The sequence below is a fragment of the Pleurodeles waltl genome, chromosome 6 (genome assembly GCF_031143425.1).
Source record: "Pleurodeles waltl isolate 20211129_DDA chromosome 6, aPleWal1.hap1.20221129, whole genome shotgun sequence".
NCBI classification, from domain to species: Eukaryota; Metazoa; Chordata; class Amphibia; order Caudata; family Salamandridae; genus Pleurodeles; species Pleurodeles waltl.
Genome location: NC_090445.1, coordinates 431,629,917 through 431,644,993, shown reverse-complemented (window position 1 = coordinate 431,644,993; position 15,077 = coordinate 431,629,917). Strand labels below are relative to the sequence as shown.

Genomic DNA, 15,077 nt, shown 5'->3' with positions numbered 1-15,077 from the left:
AAAATACCTGTTTTGGGAGCAAGCCAACATTTTGATATACCTTTGCTTTATATATAGGTGGAAAGGACGATAAATTGAAAGTGGAAATGAGCGTGCCAGCCGCACTTCAGGCCAGTGCTGGAGGAGATGCACTCCAGGTAAGACAAAATTAGCATTTCCTGGTTCACTGGAGTCGGTGAGGGTATAGTGAAATGCTTAAGGAGAGATTGCTTCTAAGAAACAGAGCTGCTTCCTGGCTTTCAGTAGTTTTATTCTGTTGCATCCTTGAAACCACATGCATATGCTGATTTGAGTAGGGAATCGAGGGGCAAAATCATAATTTGTCAAGATATCAGCTTTTCTTCATGTAAGGTAAAGCTGCACTGAAAGGTGGAGGGGAATTGGTCCTTTGAAACTTGCCTACTCTTTTTCATTAATACCTTTACTATCAGTGCTTCTTGAAGCCCAGAAGCGCTCTGTTTCCTCCACATAGTGAGTTTTGGAGTTAAATACAGGTGGCCTTGGCGCGACTTTCAGTTGTCCAGCTTGCATGTTTTGGTGTACAATGCTAAAAAATATTCCTGTTTGTTTTCTTAGGAATGTGTGGAATTGGGTGCAAGTGATACCAGTCCTAAAGTGTTGGTCAAGAGCTTTGAGGAAATCATGCGAGAGAAGCGTCGGAGAAAGCAACAGGAGACAGCCGTGCAGTTGCTGAAAGAGCACACTCAGCTTTCTGTTTTGGAAGGTGGGGCACCTAAGGAGAACTTTGAGGAATCTCTGTCCACATCAGCCAAAGATTCGGCTACAACGCTAAGAATGCAACAAGTCCGACCACAGCGATCTTTGCAGGGAAAAACTCCAAATCAATTACCTGGCATGCAACAGATTTCTTCTCCTTTGCAAGGTTTACAAACATCCCCAGTGCGTTCCATGCAGCCATTGCGTACAAAATCTAGACTCCAAGTCTCTTCACCAGCAAAGTCCCAGGAACCGTCCTCTCCAGTTAAACTTCAGGAGCAATCATTACTTGGGAAATCTCAGGAGCCATCTTCATCGATGAACTTTAATCAGCCATTATCGCCAGTGAAAACTGATCATCCATCTTCACTGGTAAAACCTCATCAACCATCCTCACTGGGGAAATCTTTGCCAGATAAACATAAGCAGCTATCTTTGCTTGTGAAGCCTCAGCAACCGTCCTCTCCTGTGAAACCTATACAGCCCTCCTCACAGTTAAAAGCTCAACAGCCGTTATCTCCTATGAAACCTCAAAAGCCTTCTTCGCCGGTCACGTTTCAGCAGCCTTCCTCACCAGTGCATGCTCACCAGCTGTCACTGCTAGTGAGACCTCAGCAGCCTTCTTCACCAGTGAGGTCCCCGCAGTCTACATCGCCTACGATAGCTCAACAGTCTTGTTCTCCAGTGAGCTCTTCACAACATTTGCCACTTGTTTTAAAAGATGTAAAAGGTGACAAGCCATCCTTGCCAGATAAACTAGACCAGCGGGCCTTATCAGTCCATGTTGAGCAGCCATCAACCTCTTTGTCAGTCCAGCAACCATCGCAAGATGAAAGCAAACAGTCTTCAACTGTCCGGTCCAAAGACTTGTCGCCAGTAAGACAGCTGGAGACATTGACCGGGTTACAGGAGACGACAGATGTCATGTCATCTGAGGAGGGTTTCTCATCTGCTGATGCTCCTGCTGATAAAGCAGCAAAGAGTAAAGGTAACTCATATTAACTGTTCTTCTGATATAATTCGAATGTTCACACAGTAAGCTAAATTGTGTCTTGGTGCAGCTCTTAGTCTTATGAAGTAGTATTTGGAACCTTCAAAAGTACAGTGTTTGAGTGAATAGAACGTTCACCAACCCACAGGTCATGAGTCAGATTCCAGCAAGGCCAACTGTAGGAAAGTGCCCCTTTTTGATATGGTCATCCCCACTTATTGCCTGGTACATTTACATTTACATTTACATGATGCGATTTTGACTGAAAGTACACTGGGTTCCTGCTAACCAGGACCTCAGTGCCAGATCTTTCCCTAAAACTGTACAATTGTTTCCCAGGTTGGCCCTCCTAAAGTTCCCTAGTGTAGGAGGCTGGCTCAGTTTGTGGTGTACACCTATGGTGTGGCACCCTATCCTGAGTCCAGGCAACCCTTATTGATAGTGAATAGGTGTCCAGATAGCAAAAGCTCTCTAGGGGTAGCTGAGGCGAGCAGCTGAAGCTTTTCCTGGAGGAATGTAAAGCACTGCAATACCACAGTAGTCGGAAAGTAACTCACTCACAAGAATGAACCACACAAGTGTTGCAAAAATAAAGGAGTCTGTATTACAACACTACTCCTAGACTAGCATTGGTATATCTCCCTTAGGAGATATCTACACACAATATATAACCACTATATACACACTATATACTAAGAAAGTAGAATGCGAAATAGTGAACCTAACCAAGGTAAGTGTGGTAGTTGGCTAGAGGCAGGGAGTAGATGGAAACACCAGAGGGTAAGTATGGTAGGTGTCCCCAGCATCCAGGTGCAAGGTAGTTACCCACCCATTCGTCAAATAGACTAACGCAGGAAGTAGTGATTGGAGTTTGTGGTTCAGGACCCTTCCCAGTGAACCCAGAGGAAGGGTCCAGGAGCTGCAGAAGATCCCAGGAGTCGCCTACGAGCTGTCCCTCGCTGTATTGCAGAAGGGTCAGTGCCCAGCAAGGTCATCAACAAGCACTGGCAAATGCAAGCAGGCTCTGAAGTGGTATTTGCAGAGTTTTGGGGATCAACATTGTCCAGGCGACTCTAACCTTGAGGGGGAGCCATGGCTGGCCCTCAGCACGCAGGAAGGCCAAGAAAGGTCCTGTGAGTCCCCATGAGTGACCCACAGGAGATGGACACAGGGAGTCATAAGGATGCCTCGGCAGCAGCACAAAACCGAAATCCCACATCGCAGGAGTTGCAGGATAGGGGCTGTTCGAGTTGCAGAGTGCTGGAGTCCGGGGCTTCTTCTCACCTGAAGATCTCCTGGAGGAAAAGTCACCAAGCCTTGGCAAGGGCAACAGTCATTATGCACAGGGGTTCCAGTCCAGTGGCAGGGGCCCACAGTCTCCCAAGTTGGTCAGAAGACAAGTAAGACCAAGAGGAAGCCATAGACTAACCACCTGTGAAGCAGACCTGTTCAGTGTTTGTGGAACAGCAGACTACCCCAGCCAGTCAATGTGGTCTTGAGGTGCCTGTGTATGCAGGGGAGTAACTTCTTCACTCCAAGGGAGATTCCTTCCTGCTTCCAGGTGCAAACAGGGCCCTTGTGACTCTGGAGGATGCACAGTCTTGTAAGTTGCAGAATTCTTGCAGGATCCGGAGAATCAGTGTTGCAGTGGGAGCCTTCCCACCAGAAGCAGACATGTTTTTGTTCCAAAGCAGACCAGCAGCGCTTCCAGAAGCCCGGAGCAGATGATGTCTTGTAGAGAGTTCCCAGGGGCCTCTGCCTATCTTGTTTCCAAGATGTCCGAATCAAGTGACCACCTGGCAGAGATCTGTGCACCTCCCTAAGGGAGGAGCTGGACAGGGGAGTGCTCACCCCCCTGTCTTTTGTGCAGTTTCGCACCAGAGCGAGAACCGGGGGTTCCTGAACTGGTGCAAATTGGATTATGCACCAAATGTGTCATTCAAAGCAGTTTGGCCACCCCACCTCAACCCTTAGACACCTAATATCTCTCTTACAGGAAATAGTTTATTCTGCCTCTGGCCTGAGCCAGGCTCACCAGCAGGAGGGCAGGCCAGTGTTAGGGGTCAGCAGTTGGCAGCTAGATCCTGTAAGGCTGCACACGCAAAACTGGGGGATCCTTAAAGGATCTCCCAGAGTACGTGGTAGCATGCAACTTACACTAGAATCTGCATAATTGCATGATTCCAACATGTTTGATACCAAACATGCCTAAGTTTGGAGAAGCCATTATGTAGTTGGACCACTCTTTTTGACCAGTGTCCACTGCATACCTTAAGCTGGCTTCCCCGCACTTAGAGTCCATGAAATGGAGCCTGAGGTCTGTAGGGGCACCCTGCTCATGCAGGGGTACCGTCACACTGAAGGAAATGCACCCTACCCTTGGGCTGAATGGCCTAACAAAGGGGTGACTTACAGTATCTAGGTGCAGTGACCAGGATAGAAAGCAAACCTTACATCTGTGGTGAAAGGGTGCATGCACCATTTCATGCAGGCTGCAATGGCATCCCCGGAGACATAGTTTGCATGGCACCTCATGGGTGGCACAATAAATGCTACAGCCCATGGGGGAGACCCCTGGTGTATCAGTGCCCTCGGTACCTAAGTAGCATATACTAGGGACTTAAATAGGTGCAACATAATGCCAGTTGTGGGTGTAAAATGTTTACAAGCAACCACATTTAGGGGAGTGAACACTGGCACTGGATCCCTGGTTAGCATGATCCCATTGCAGTACAGTCCAAAACATACTGACACCAGGCAAAAAACTGGGGTTACTAAAACCAGAACCCAGCTTACAACACCTTGTAAATGGTACCCCTGGTACATAAGGCACAGAGGTTCCCCAAGGGCTACAGCATGCATTGTGCTACCGTCGGGGACCCCTCACCTAGCACACACAGACTACCATTGCAGGCAGTGTGCCTTGGTGCAGCTAAAAGTGAAAACATGACAGCACACAGCTGTGTGCCATGTCACTGAAATACTGCATGCAATACATGTAAGTCCCCCCTACAGCAGGGCTTACAGCCCTAAGGCAGGGTGCAGTACATTGCATGTGAGAATGTATCTGCGTGAGCAGATATGCCCCTACTATGTTTTTGTCGATTCTAATACATGGTGAGTGAACAGGGAAGCCCTTTTAAGGACATGTGCTGGACACTTGTCATTAAGAGTTCCCTCAGCTACATGATGGCTTCACTGAAACTAGGGATATTTGGTATCGAACTTCTTGTATTAATAAGCCCTCACTGATGCCAGTGATGGATTTATTAATACATACACCCTTGAGGGCACCTTAGAAGTACCCCCTGAAACCTTTCCAACTACCTGTGTGTGGACTGACCAGTTTCAGCCAACCTGTCACCACCCGACACGAGTTTGACCCCCAAGGGTAAGAGCCTTTGCTCTCTGGGCAGTCATAAACCAAGCCTGGTGTGGGAGAGGTGATTACACACTCCAGCAGCAGTATGACCTGTGACTCTGTATACCAAGGTAGGGGCGTCAAAGAAGCCCACCTCCCTTGGTATGCAGATCTAGCTTCCCTTAAAAGGGAGATGCAAGACCTCCTGCCCAGGGCCCATTTGGCTTCTGGACTTGCATTAAATTTAGTTTTCAATGAGGTGTGTCCACCCCACAGGCCAATTCCACCACTAAGGTGCACTGGGGGAAGTGGACCCAGCTTTTAGGAATCTACCATCTTGGTGTTGGCAGATTTAGGAACTCTAGGCAGGATTATGCCAACTTCCCACAGGAAGAGGTCACATAGGGGGCCTGAGTTGATGTGGGTCAACAGTGTTTTGCAGCCTGACCTGGCTGTCCCAGTGCTGCTGGTGGTGTACTGCTGGTGCTGCCTTGGACCTTGCCCACCAGTCACCTTAACTCCTGGAGATTGGTCTTGTGAGTCGCTGTACTCTACCTGTTTTCAGAACTTGTTCTTCCTCCCATAGAATAACATTGCAGAACTCAGAAATGTCACTAAGTGCCCACTTTTTAAAGTGAAAATAATGTATATTTAAAAACCTACTTACCTGAATGATTTCTTTCTGATGCCTAAACATATGTAAGATACTTGCTATTTTTTATAAATTGGTGTGGATCTTCTGGAGTTGTGCATTTTATTTATTGATTATTGTGTTAATATGTAGATGTTTTGCACTCCTCTGTGTTAAGCCTAAGGCTGCTCGACCACACTACCACTTAATAAATCACTTTGGGATTACATAGCAAGCCTCTGTCCACTCGTGGAGGAGCCCCTGGGCTCTTTACACAATATATCTAGTTATTACTATATCACATAAATAGCCAGCTTCCTACACCATCCTAGTCTCCCAACCTACTGGAGGTTGTAAAACATAATGATATTACATTTAAGATTTGTAACACCTGTTAATTCCAGTGATTTGCAACTCCATGTATGCATTATGAAGAGAGGTATTAAAAAAAAAAGTTGTTAGTAATTAGTCTCACTCTGTAACGGTCATTAGTGTAGCTGGTACTTCCAGGGTCCTTGCAACAAACCTGCACTCTAAGATAACTAAAGACAGTGATGCATGTATAGCAGAATTATGCATCCAGTTTTTGAATAGTGGGGACCTTCTTCCAAGTTTGCATACTGGATGTGAATTAATGTATATTGAACCATCTCCATTTTGCAAGAAACTCTTTTCAGAACCTATTTCCAGTGTTCTGTGAGGTAATATTTGGTATGATTGGATCTTTATTTAGACTCCATAGCTGTGATGGGACATTGGTGTAAAAGGATCATATGTAATCAAATATTAGTGGTCTTAAATCAGCCCATATAAGAGGGAGTTTAGAAAAGTAGCAAGTCGAAGTATCTTTGGAGGAACCAGCAGGTGTGAATTGGCATTTGGACAAGGACTATTTATAATGAGATCCCTGTGGAAGTATTGTAGGATGCAAGCGTGTGGATAAGTATGTGTGTAGAAGCAATATGTTTCATAAGATGTTGGTGTTGAAGGAACCAGTGTTTGGCTCTGAATGGCTAGGTGTGACTGAATAATCCCAATGTAGAAGATGCAAATATAAATGTATCTCTATAGTGAAAACGCAGTAGTGGTGTGGGTTTGTTTAGAAAGGATACAAATGTGATGGAGTCTCTATGGAAATGTAGCAGGTGTGATAAGATGTATTTTGAGTGATAAGTTTTGCTCTAGAAAAGTAGTGTGTATTGAGCTCCCTTGAATGGAGCAGGCGTTATAGGGTTCTGGCTAGGGAGAGTGTTGTGTGATCTCTCTGAAAATGTTCTAGGATTTCAGCGAAGAGGACTGAGGCACTCTAGAGAAAAGGTCTGACAGGAGTTCTGAAGGGGTGATGTGTTTGGGAATTAAGGTATCTTTGGAGGATTGCAGTATGCCTATGATTTTTCAATTTATATTGACCCCACCTCCTCTAAAGAAAGACCTGTAGTTAGTCTGGTGCTAAGAAATTTAGTTCATTTTTGGAGTTTCCAAGGAGAATGCTTGAAGCATTTTGCGGGTTTCCATGCACGATTAAGGAATATGATGGGACACATTGAATTGGAGTGTGAGAAGGCCAGTACAAGCTGGCTGACATTTGGGTAAAAGCTTGGAATTTTGTTCTGTTGAAGCATTACTTTGTACATACTTTGAAGTTCAAGGGCTGGATTATGAATCAGATTTAAGTTATCTGCTGAGGTGAAGAGCGAGGTTGATAAAGAATAACGTGAGCAGAAAAATCTGAATGGTCTAAAATTGTATGAGGCGCTTCAGGGGCACCAGCATGAAGGGATACTACAATATTTTGGACATAGAGGGAATTGACAAGTAGCTTGTCAGAATTATTGGTCCTAAGGGCTTGGTCAGGCTGGAAAAATGAGATGCGACTTGAGTTAGAGCCCCGCTGACAGAATTAATGTGGATTAAAGAGTACAACAGCTACTAAGCGGTGGGTTTGATTAGGTTTTGGCTCATAAGATTTAGGTGGAAGAAGAGCAAAGTGAACCATTTTCTTACCACTGGTTGGAAGAAGTATAGTCCTCGGAAGGGTGCAGGGGAAGCTGCAAAATTAACAAAGCTGTATATCAATAGAAAGCAAAAGTATTGGAACTTGAGCACGGAAGTAGGATACGGTTTGTAGCAGATCCTGAGTGGGCACCATTACTTCAAGTGGACATCCTTCTCCATTAGTGGGATTTGATTGGTGAGTTTTAAAGCAGATGAAGAAGATATCCAACATAAGTCAGCCCTAGATATTTCATAATAGTGTGCCAGGTGTCCTTGAACCTCTACCACGGTTTTAGAATGTCCTCTGTTGTGGAATGTCATTGTTAATATATGAGATATGATGACATTTTTACAAGTTGTTGCGAGAGGCAAGTATAAAACTCCCCAAGAGGGGCTTAACAAAATCTCTTTTTGTAGGAAAACCCAAAGCAAGTGTGAAGCCATCTGTAGGAAGGAAGCAAGTTCCTGTCAAAGGGCCCCAGAAACGAAAAGGTGGCAAGAGCAAGCCAACTGCTGTGGCAGCTGTGAAACCAATGAGCCCCAGTTTCCCAACTGATGAACCACCAGCGAAAAAGGCAGCCCAGGTAAGTAAAGTCACTAAGCAAATTCTTGCTGGATTGTAACTATGAGAGTTGACCTGTATTGGATCTTTCAGAGATTGATATGGCTAAAATATTCCTTATCGTTGAGCTGGGAATGTTCTGTAGTAAATGTTAAACATCAGTGGTAATGTATGGTTATTTAGCAATACATCAGCTTTACACTTTCGTGCAGTCTAACCACCTCATTTTGTGACCACTTAGTTGAAGCAACTTTGAGCTCTACTCACCCAAAAAGCTTCTTACCATACTTTGGATTTTGTTTCATACGTCAATTATGAGAATGCTGTCCTCTAGCATGAAGCTTTGCTGGATTCACATGCTGTGCATTATTACGCCATGTATGAGTTGGGTCTGCAATTGTCCTTTTTTTTTTTTTTTTTTTCTTTCCATGTGGGTAGCATATGCGACAATCGTTTGGTGGTATGTCTGCTCCTCTGTGATGTCAGACATGCACCCTAGAAGTGCCTGTGCCTGGTCACAATCTTCTTTTCGGCATTTAGTCTGGAAGCAGTATGGAATATCTCTAAGAACCAATAATGAAACCATCGGGAAAAGACGAATTTAATCTGCTGAAAAAAACACCAAGAGAAAGCTGTGACCTGTCCTTTTTCACTGTAGAAAAGACTTGTCTGGCCAAAAGCACGTAGTAAGAGACTGTAGAGTGGTGGGGCAGCAAGGGAAAATGGAGAACACCCTTTTAAATTCCGCTGGAAGTTCCACCACAAGATTGCACAAAAAGACCTGCATAAAATCAGCAACACCACAGTGTTGCACCCCCAGTGGCAGTACATCTATGGCAGCCCTTTCAAGGGAGAGGCAGAGGTAAAACCCCAAATGGAGAGATGTAAACAAACAACTGACTTATCTGTGAGGCACACTCCCAGCAAATAACACCAGTGGGAACATGGGTTTTATAGGGGGAATGACTCCATAGATGGAGGTCAGTCACCTTAGACATTGGGTACTAAACATAAAACATGACTGTTACATTGAACTTCTAAAAAAAAAAAAAAAAAACTCCCTCTATACAACCAAGGAAAAGGTCACGCTGAGGGGAAGAGCTACTCAAGCAATGGCAGGAAGTAAAAGAGCTTCTAAAAAAAAGAGCCATACAAAGATGACCCCTAAGAGAACTCAGAAAAGGCACCTATATTTCCTTGTTCTAAAACGAGAAAAGTCCTTGAGACCAATCCGATACCTTAGAGAGCTTAATAAATACGTACAAACTCAATGTTTCAAGATGATAACTTTACAAGAAGTAATTCCACTCCTAACGAGAGCGGATTGTTTGGTGTGGTGGATCTGAAGGGCACCTACCTAACCATCCCTATGACTCACAAGAACAGGTAAAGCCTCAGATTTGTCATAGGCAAGGTACACTACCTGGTCAATGTGTTAACCTTCAATATAAAATCTGTGCAATGGGTACAAAATGCCTAGCAGCAGTAGCCGCATACCTAGAGACAGCATACATGTATATCCCTGCCTAATAACTGGTTGATAAAGGCATTCAAAACGCCATTGTCAGGGACTGTGATGAAAACAAAGTACAGAAAAGGGTTCACAGAAAACTTGAAGAAATTGTCTCCACATCCAGAGCAAGAAAAGGCATTTCTTGAGAGTGACATTAAGTTCTAGAAAAGCTAGGGACTACCCAGTCCCCAAAAAAGATCAATGCACTGGAAGCCCACATCTATGTCAGAAGGGTCAGTCTCTGACTGTGATAACAATATGGAGTTAATTGGTGTGATGGCATCCTACATCCCAATCCTACCACAAGCCACGCTGCACATTCGCCCAGTCTAGGTATGGTTGACAGCAGTTGATCACAGGGAGTTGAAAAGATCGAGTAGTTGCCCGAGTAGTGATTCAGAAGGAGACAAAGTGGTAGAACACAAATCAAATTACTGTGAGATAACCTTTCTAGCTACCAACTCCATCGGGACCATCACCTCAAATGCAGCCCACACAGGTTGGGAGGCATTCATGGGGACCCTCAAAATCATGGACCTTTGCAGTCTGATAGAGGTAGTTAAAAACATAAATTTGTTGGGACCTGGGACTGTGTTCCTTGCACTGAAGGCCTTTGAAGCACAAGTAAACAGTTCAATAAACGTGGAGTAACAAGGTCCTTCCCATTGGCAAATGTAGCACAGGATATGGAAATGCTCAATTTAGAGGAAGACAACACTGATACCCATACATCTAGGCTTTCAACATGTAAAAACAGACAAGTTAAGAAGACAAGTAAATGCATCTCACACGTGGGGGCTAAAACAACGAACACTGGACAAACTTTTTCATTGATTGGGCACATCAGACATAGATCTGTTCCGTCACTCTGATATGACCCTCGTCCTCTTACCACCACCGTGGGCCAGACAGACATGGTTCTCAGACTGAGTGGAAATCTCTCAGGGAGCAAAGATAAGCATCTCAGCAGCGGAGGACCTACGTACAGTACAAGGGCAAACTGGCTGCTTGTCTCCGGGATATTTGCCTCTCGCGCAGAACCATGGAGATCCTCAAGGAGGCTAGATGACCAAGTAAATGCAAGTGTCATACTGCAGAATTGAACAGATATGTTCAGGGCATGTGTATCTGTAGATACACATGCTTTTCATACTCTTGCCATCTAATGTTGGGCTCAAGCGTGTCGCATCACAAATGATAGTGAAACCTCCTATGACTGGTAATGCTCCTGGCGGGCATTGGCTCCTTTGTTAGATTTTCTTTACGCTGTCAGGTTGGATGTGTAATTGAAAGGAGCTCCTGATCAATGCCTTGTGGTGTTTGTCATTGGAGTTCTTCAGGTTATCGTCTCCTATTGGTACAAACTCTCTGACTAAGAGTACTGCCACCCAATTTCAGAGTGCACATACACACTGCACAGGCCGAGCACCTCCCCTGTGGGGAATAAGCGTTGAGCCCACAGCCATCCCCTTTTGTCTCATCCGCCTCTGCATCCAGACCAGGGTCCGCACCAACAGAAGGCCTCTGAGCTGATAACGCTTCCTTCACTGGTACTGAAAATGCTGCTAAAATCTCGACCAAACTCAGCACAGACAGCTCCACTGACACCACCACTGAAATCGGCACTACAACACTCTTCAGCTGCAAAACTGCAACCGACCCTAAAACTCAGCTCTGCACCTAAAAACTTCAGAGCCGTTTGGCATCTACTCATTGTGGGCGCCTTGACGCAAGAGCACCCACTGACAAAAACCCGCTGCACCTGAGCTCTACGGCCTGGGTCCATGACGACTGACTGTGTTCCCTTGGTCCCAGGACAGCCACGACTGACCAGTTCTCCCCACCCCCCACCCTCCCCCCCTTTGGGGGCCTCCGGACTTGTCCTTAAGTCCCCCTGTGCAGACTGTTTCCATGTGCCTCCCAGGCCACCAGTACAGGGTGCAAGGCACCCGACTTATCAGCATCTCTGGACCCAGGGCAGGTAAAACTGAACTGCTGGTGTTTCTTTTAACCTTGCCCCTTTAGTAACCTAGAGCCTCAAGGGGACCCCTGAGAATCGACTGCAAAAACCCCTATGCAGTAAAAGTACTTTATCCACAGGAAGTCCCTTTACGATGTAAAAGTGCATTTGAGTGAATTGTTACTTACTTGCCAAAATTGAGACTGCAACAGTACTCGCCTTCTTTTGAAGATTTTCTGGTGTTGAAACATTCTATAAAAAATAACTGTTTTTCTAAACATTAGCCTTGAAATTCTTCTTAAGTTAGTGTCACAATTTTACTGACTGTGGGTTCGGTAAATGCTTATCACCACCCTCTGTTAAGCATAAACTGATCACCCACACTACCACAAAAGAGAGCATTTGGGATTATAATTTTAACCCCAGTAAGCCAATAAGAATCACCTGGAATATCTGCATAGCATTCTCTTACATTTGCTACACTACATGGATATCATCTTCCTACAAGTGGGCATAAACCTTTCCCAGAGTTCATAATTCCACCAAAAACAAGATAGTGGAACCCTTCCTTCGTGGATCACATCAGGCAGCTCACCTTAATGGTGGGCTTAGCCTGTTAGTGCAAAACGCCTATTGCATAGCTAATTTCCCACCTGTACTGGTGCCCAGTGGACCTCACGACAGAGAATGGTATCTTCCAGGCCTGGGGGAAGCCAGGGTCACATATCAAAGGTCTGCAGAGGCGTTGAAGCCTCTGGCCCAGATATGCTGATTTACTAGCCAGCTGGAGGAGGTGATAAGTTTCCTATGGAGGGGACATTGTTTCTGGCCTTTGAGAGCGCAGGCTTTTGCCTTAAGGGGGTCAGAAACATGTCCCTGGTAGTAGGCTGGTCGGTACCAGTCAGCCAGCACGCTAGAAGACTAGAAGGTTTTAGGGAGCCTGGATGCATATCATAATAAGTCCAAGACTGGCATCAGTCTGGATTTATTAAGATAAGGTGTTTGATATCAAACGCCATATGTTTCAGTGAAGCCATTATGTAGCTGAGTAACTCGTAATGACCAGTGCCCAGTATATACCTTAAGACTGATTCCCTGTTCACTTGCAATGTCTGCGTAATTGAACTAGACATCACAGGGGCATATCTGCTTATGCAGATATGTCCTCATGTCAAATATAATGAACCCTACCTTAGGGCTCTAAGTCCTGCCGTAGGGATGACTTTTGTACATATTTAGATGCAGTGACTGAGGCATGGTGCTCAATGTGAGTGGCATCTTGTTTTTCCATTCATGGCTTGCACTATGACGCAGTCTGCGATGGCTGGCTGTGCAATTTATCGGGAGGGCCCCTTAGGGTGGCACAATACATTCTGTGGCCCTCTCTAGTACCCACGACCTAGGTACCAGTGGTACCACTTACTAGGGACTCACCGAGGCACTAGAGTGTGTGCCATTTGACCTTTTACCTTGTTTTAGAAAAAGAGCACTGGTACTGGAGACTTGTTTAGGAGGAACCTAGTGCACATCAATTGAAAAACCTCCGCACCATTGGCAAAAGTGGGGCACTTTCCTATACCACTCCCCTCAGGAAGTGGTCATATAAGGGGTGTAGTCCCCCCTGGGCTATGTAGTCCATTGACTATTAATCTAGACTCCCCTTAAAGCTCCCATATTCATTAATTACGTGGGCCCCTGACACCAGGAACTTAGATTTGTCTGACTATATGAAGAAGGACTAAGAGCTGACTAGAGCAAGAACTGTTGACTATCTGTGGACTTTAGTGCCCAACCCTGCCTACCTGATTCTGTCCTGACAATAGCAAACAACCGACTCGTCCTGCAGGTGTGCATCCTTCAAAAGCCTTTGAGGCCTGCCAGCACTTCGCCAAACCAACCAGCATCTCCCTTGGAGTGGAGGACCCAATTAACTGCACCAGCAGGTGCCAACCACGACTGCCTGGTTCCCTGTTTTGCTGACTATTGGGTCCACCGGGGGAGCATCTCACCAGGAAGAGGATCCTGAGTGTCCAGAATTGCAGCCCCATCGATTCATCTTGTCTTTGAGACGCTGAGTCTTCCCAGAGCCTCCCTGCACCGATACTCGGGGTTCCACTGTCAGTTGCGAGCACCAAAGCTTGTTTGGATTTAGCCAGAACATCATCCCCACCAAAACGTACCTGCACGTCGAGGGACTGCGAGAGAGACCAGCTTCAGGCCAGAAGTAGTCTCGCTGTGTTTCTTATCCCTCTTCTGCAGATGCATCAACAACTGTAACTCACCGACCCCCACCAGACAAAACACCTCTGCACCCGAGCTCCCCAGCCTGGGCTCAGGTAAATCAGTAGTGTCTCTGTGGCCCTCAGACCCTCACAAGCTGAGCCCCATTTGGGTTCTGCTGGACTGATTCCCACTCGCAACCTCTTTCCTGCAGGTACATTTCCCCATTGACTTTTGCATGTAGCGTCCGAGGCTACCACTGCTGGAAGCACCTCTGTGCCCAGACACACCAGGGCAGGTAAACCTGAACTGTTGGTGCTCCCTAGGACTTTAGCACCTACTTACCTTAAGTACAAAAGAACAGTCCCGTAAGTCATTTGCAAATGACCTTATGCAATGTATGTTCTTCACAGGGGATAACATTACCACATTCAAGGCTCATGCCTCAGATTGGACAGTTGTATTTTCTATACTTCAAAAAATTGCTAACTCAAAATTACTAACCTGATCCTGTAGATTTTGGTGTCTAATTTATTATAAAAATGAGTGTTATTTTTCTAAATTGGTGTTGAATTTCCTTTATTGAGTGTGTCTTATTTATTGACTTAGTGAGTGCAACAGATGCCAAATACTGCTTGATCACACTACCACAAATAGAGCACCTGGGGATTGTCCCAGGCATTGGGATGCCTGGACTCTGCACAGTGCTTCTCATTTTCGTACACTATAGAGCTAGCTTCCTACACTTGGGATACTGTTTACTAGGGACTTACAGGAGTACTAAAGTTTGTGCCAGTTGTACACAATTAGACCATTTTACCTTGTTTTTAGGCACTGTGGCCTGGTTAGCAGGGACTCAGTGCACCCCAGTCAAAACAAATATCAGTACCCGTGCCAAAACGTGGGGGTGACATGACAAATAGGGGCAGTTTCATACACCAATTTTTGAAACCACCACTAGATGGCAGAATAATGCATCACATGTGATTCCGGAAACCTCTTCAAGCTGGAAAACTACTCATAATGTTAAGTAATCATTTTGGTCTATCACACGCTGAAGCTACTGCTTAAGTCAAAGAATCAGTGTAGTACAGTTTTTGTATACCACCTCCTAGACCATTGAAAAA

General features: G+C 45.4%; 1 protein-coding gene across 10 annotated transcripts in view; it reads left to right on the top strand.

The window, feature by feature from the left end:
• The window catches only part of LOC138299844 (zinc finger CCCH domain-containing protein 11A-like), a 273,758-nt gene that overhangs the window by 204,910 nt on the left and 53,771 nt on the right, over positions 1-15,077 (top strand). For all 10 annotated transcript variants that reach the window (XM_069238464.1, XM_069238454.1, XM_069238456.1 and 7 more), the window contains 3 exons: positions 58-137; positions 577-1,705; positions 8,113-8,279. In XM_069238464.1, the coding sequence (XP_069094565.1) occupies positions 58-137; positions 577-1,705; positions 8,113-8,279 (1,376 nt within the window). The remainder of the gene's footprint in view (positions 1-57; positions 138-576; positions 1,706-8,112; positions 8,280-15,077) is intronic.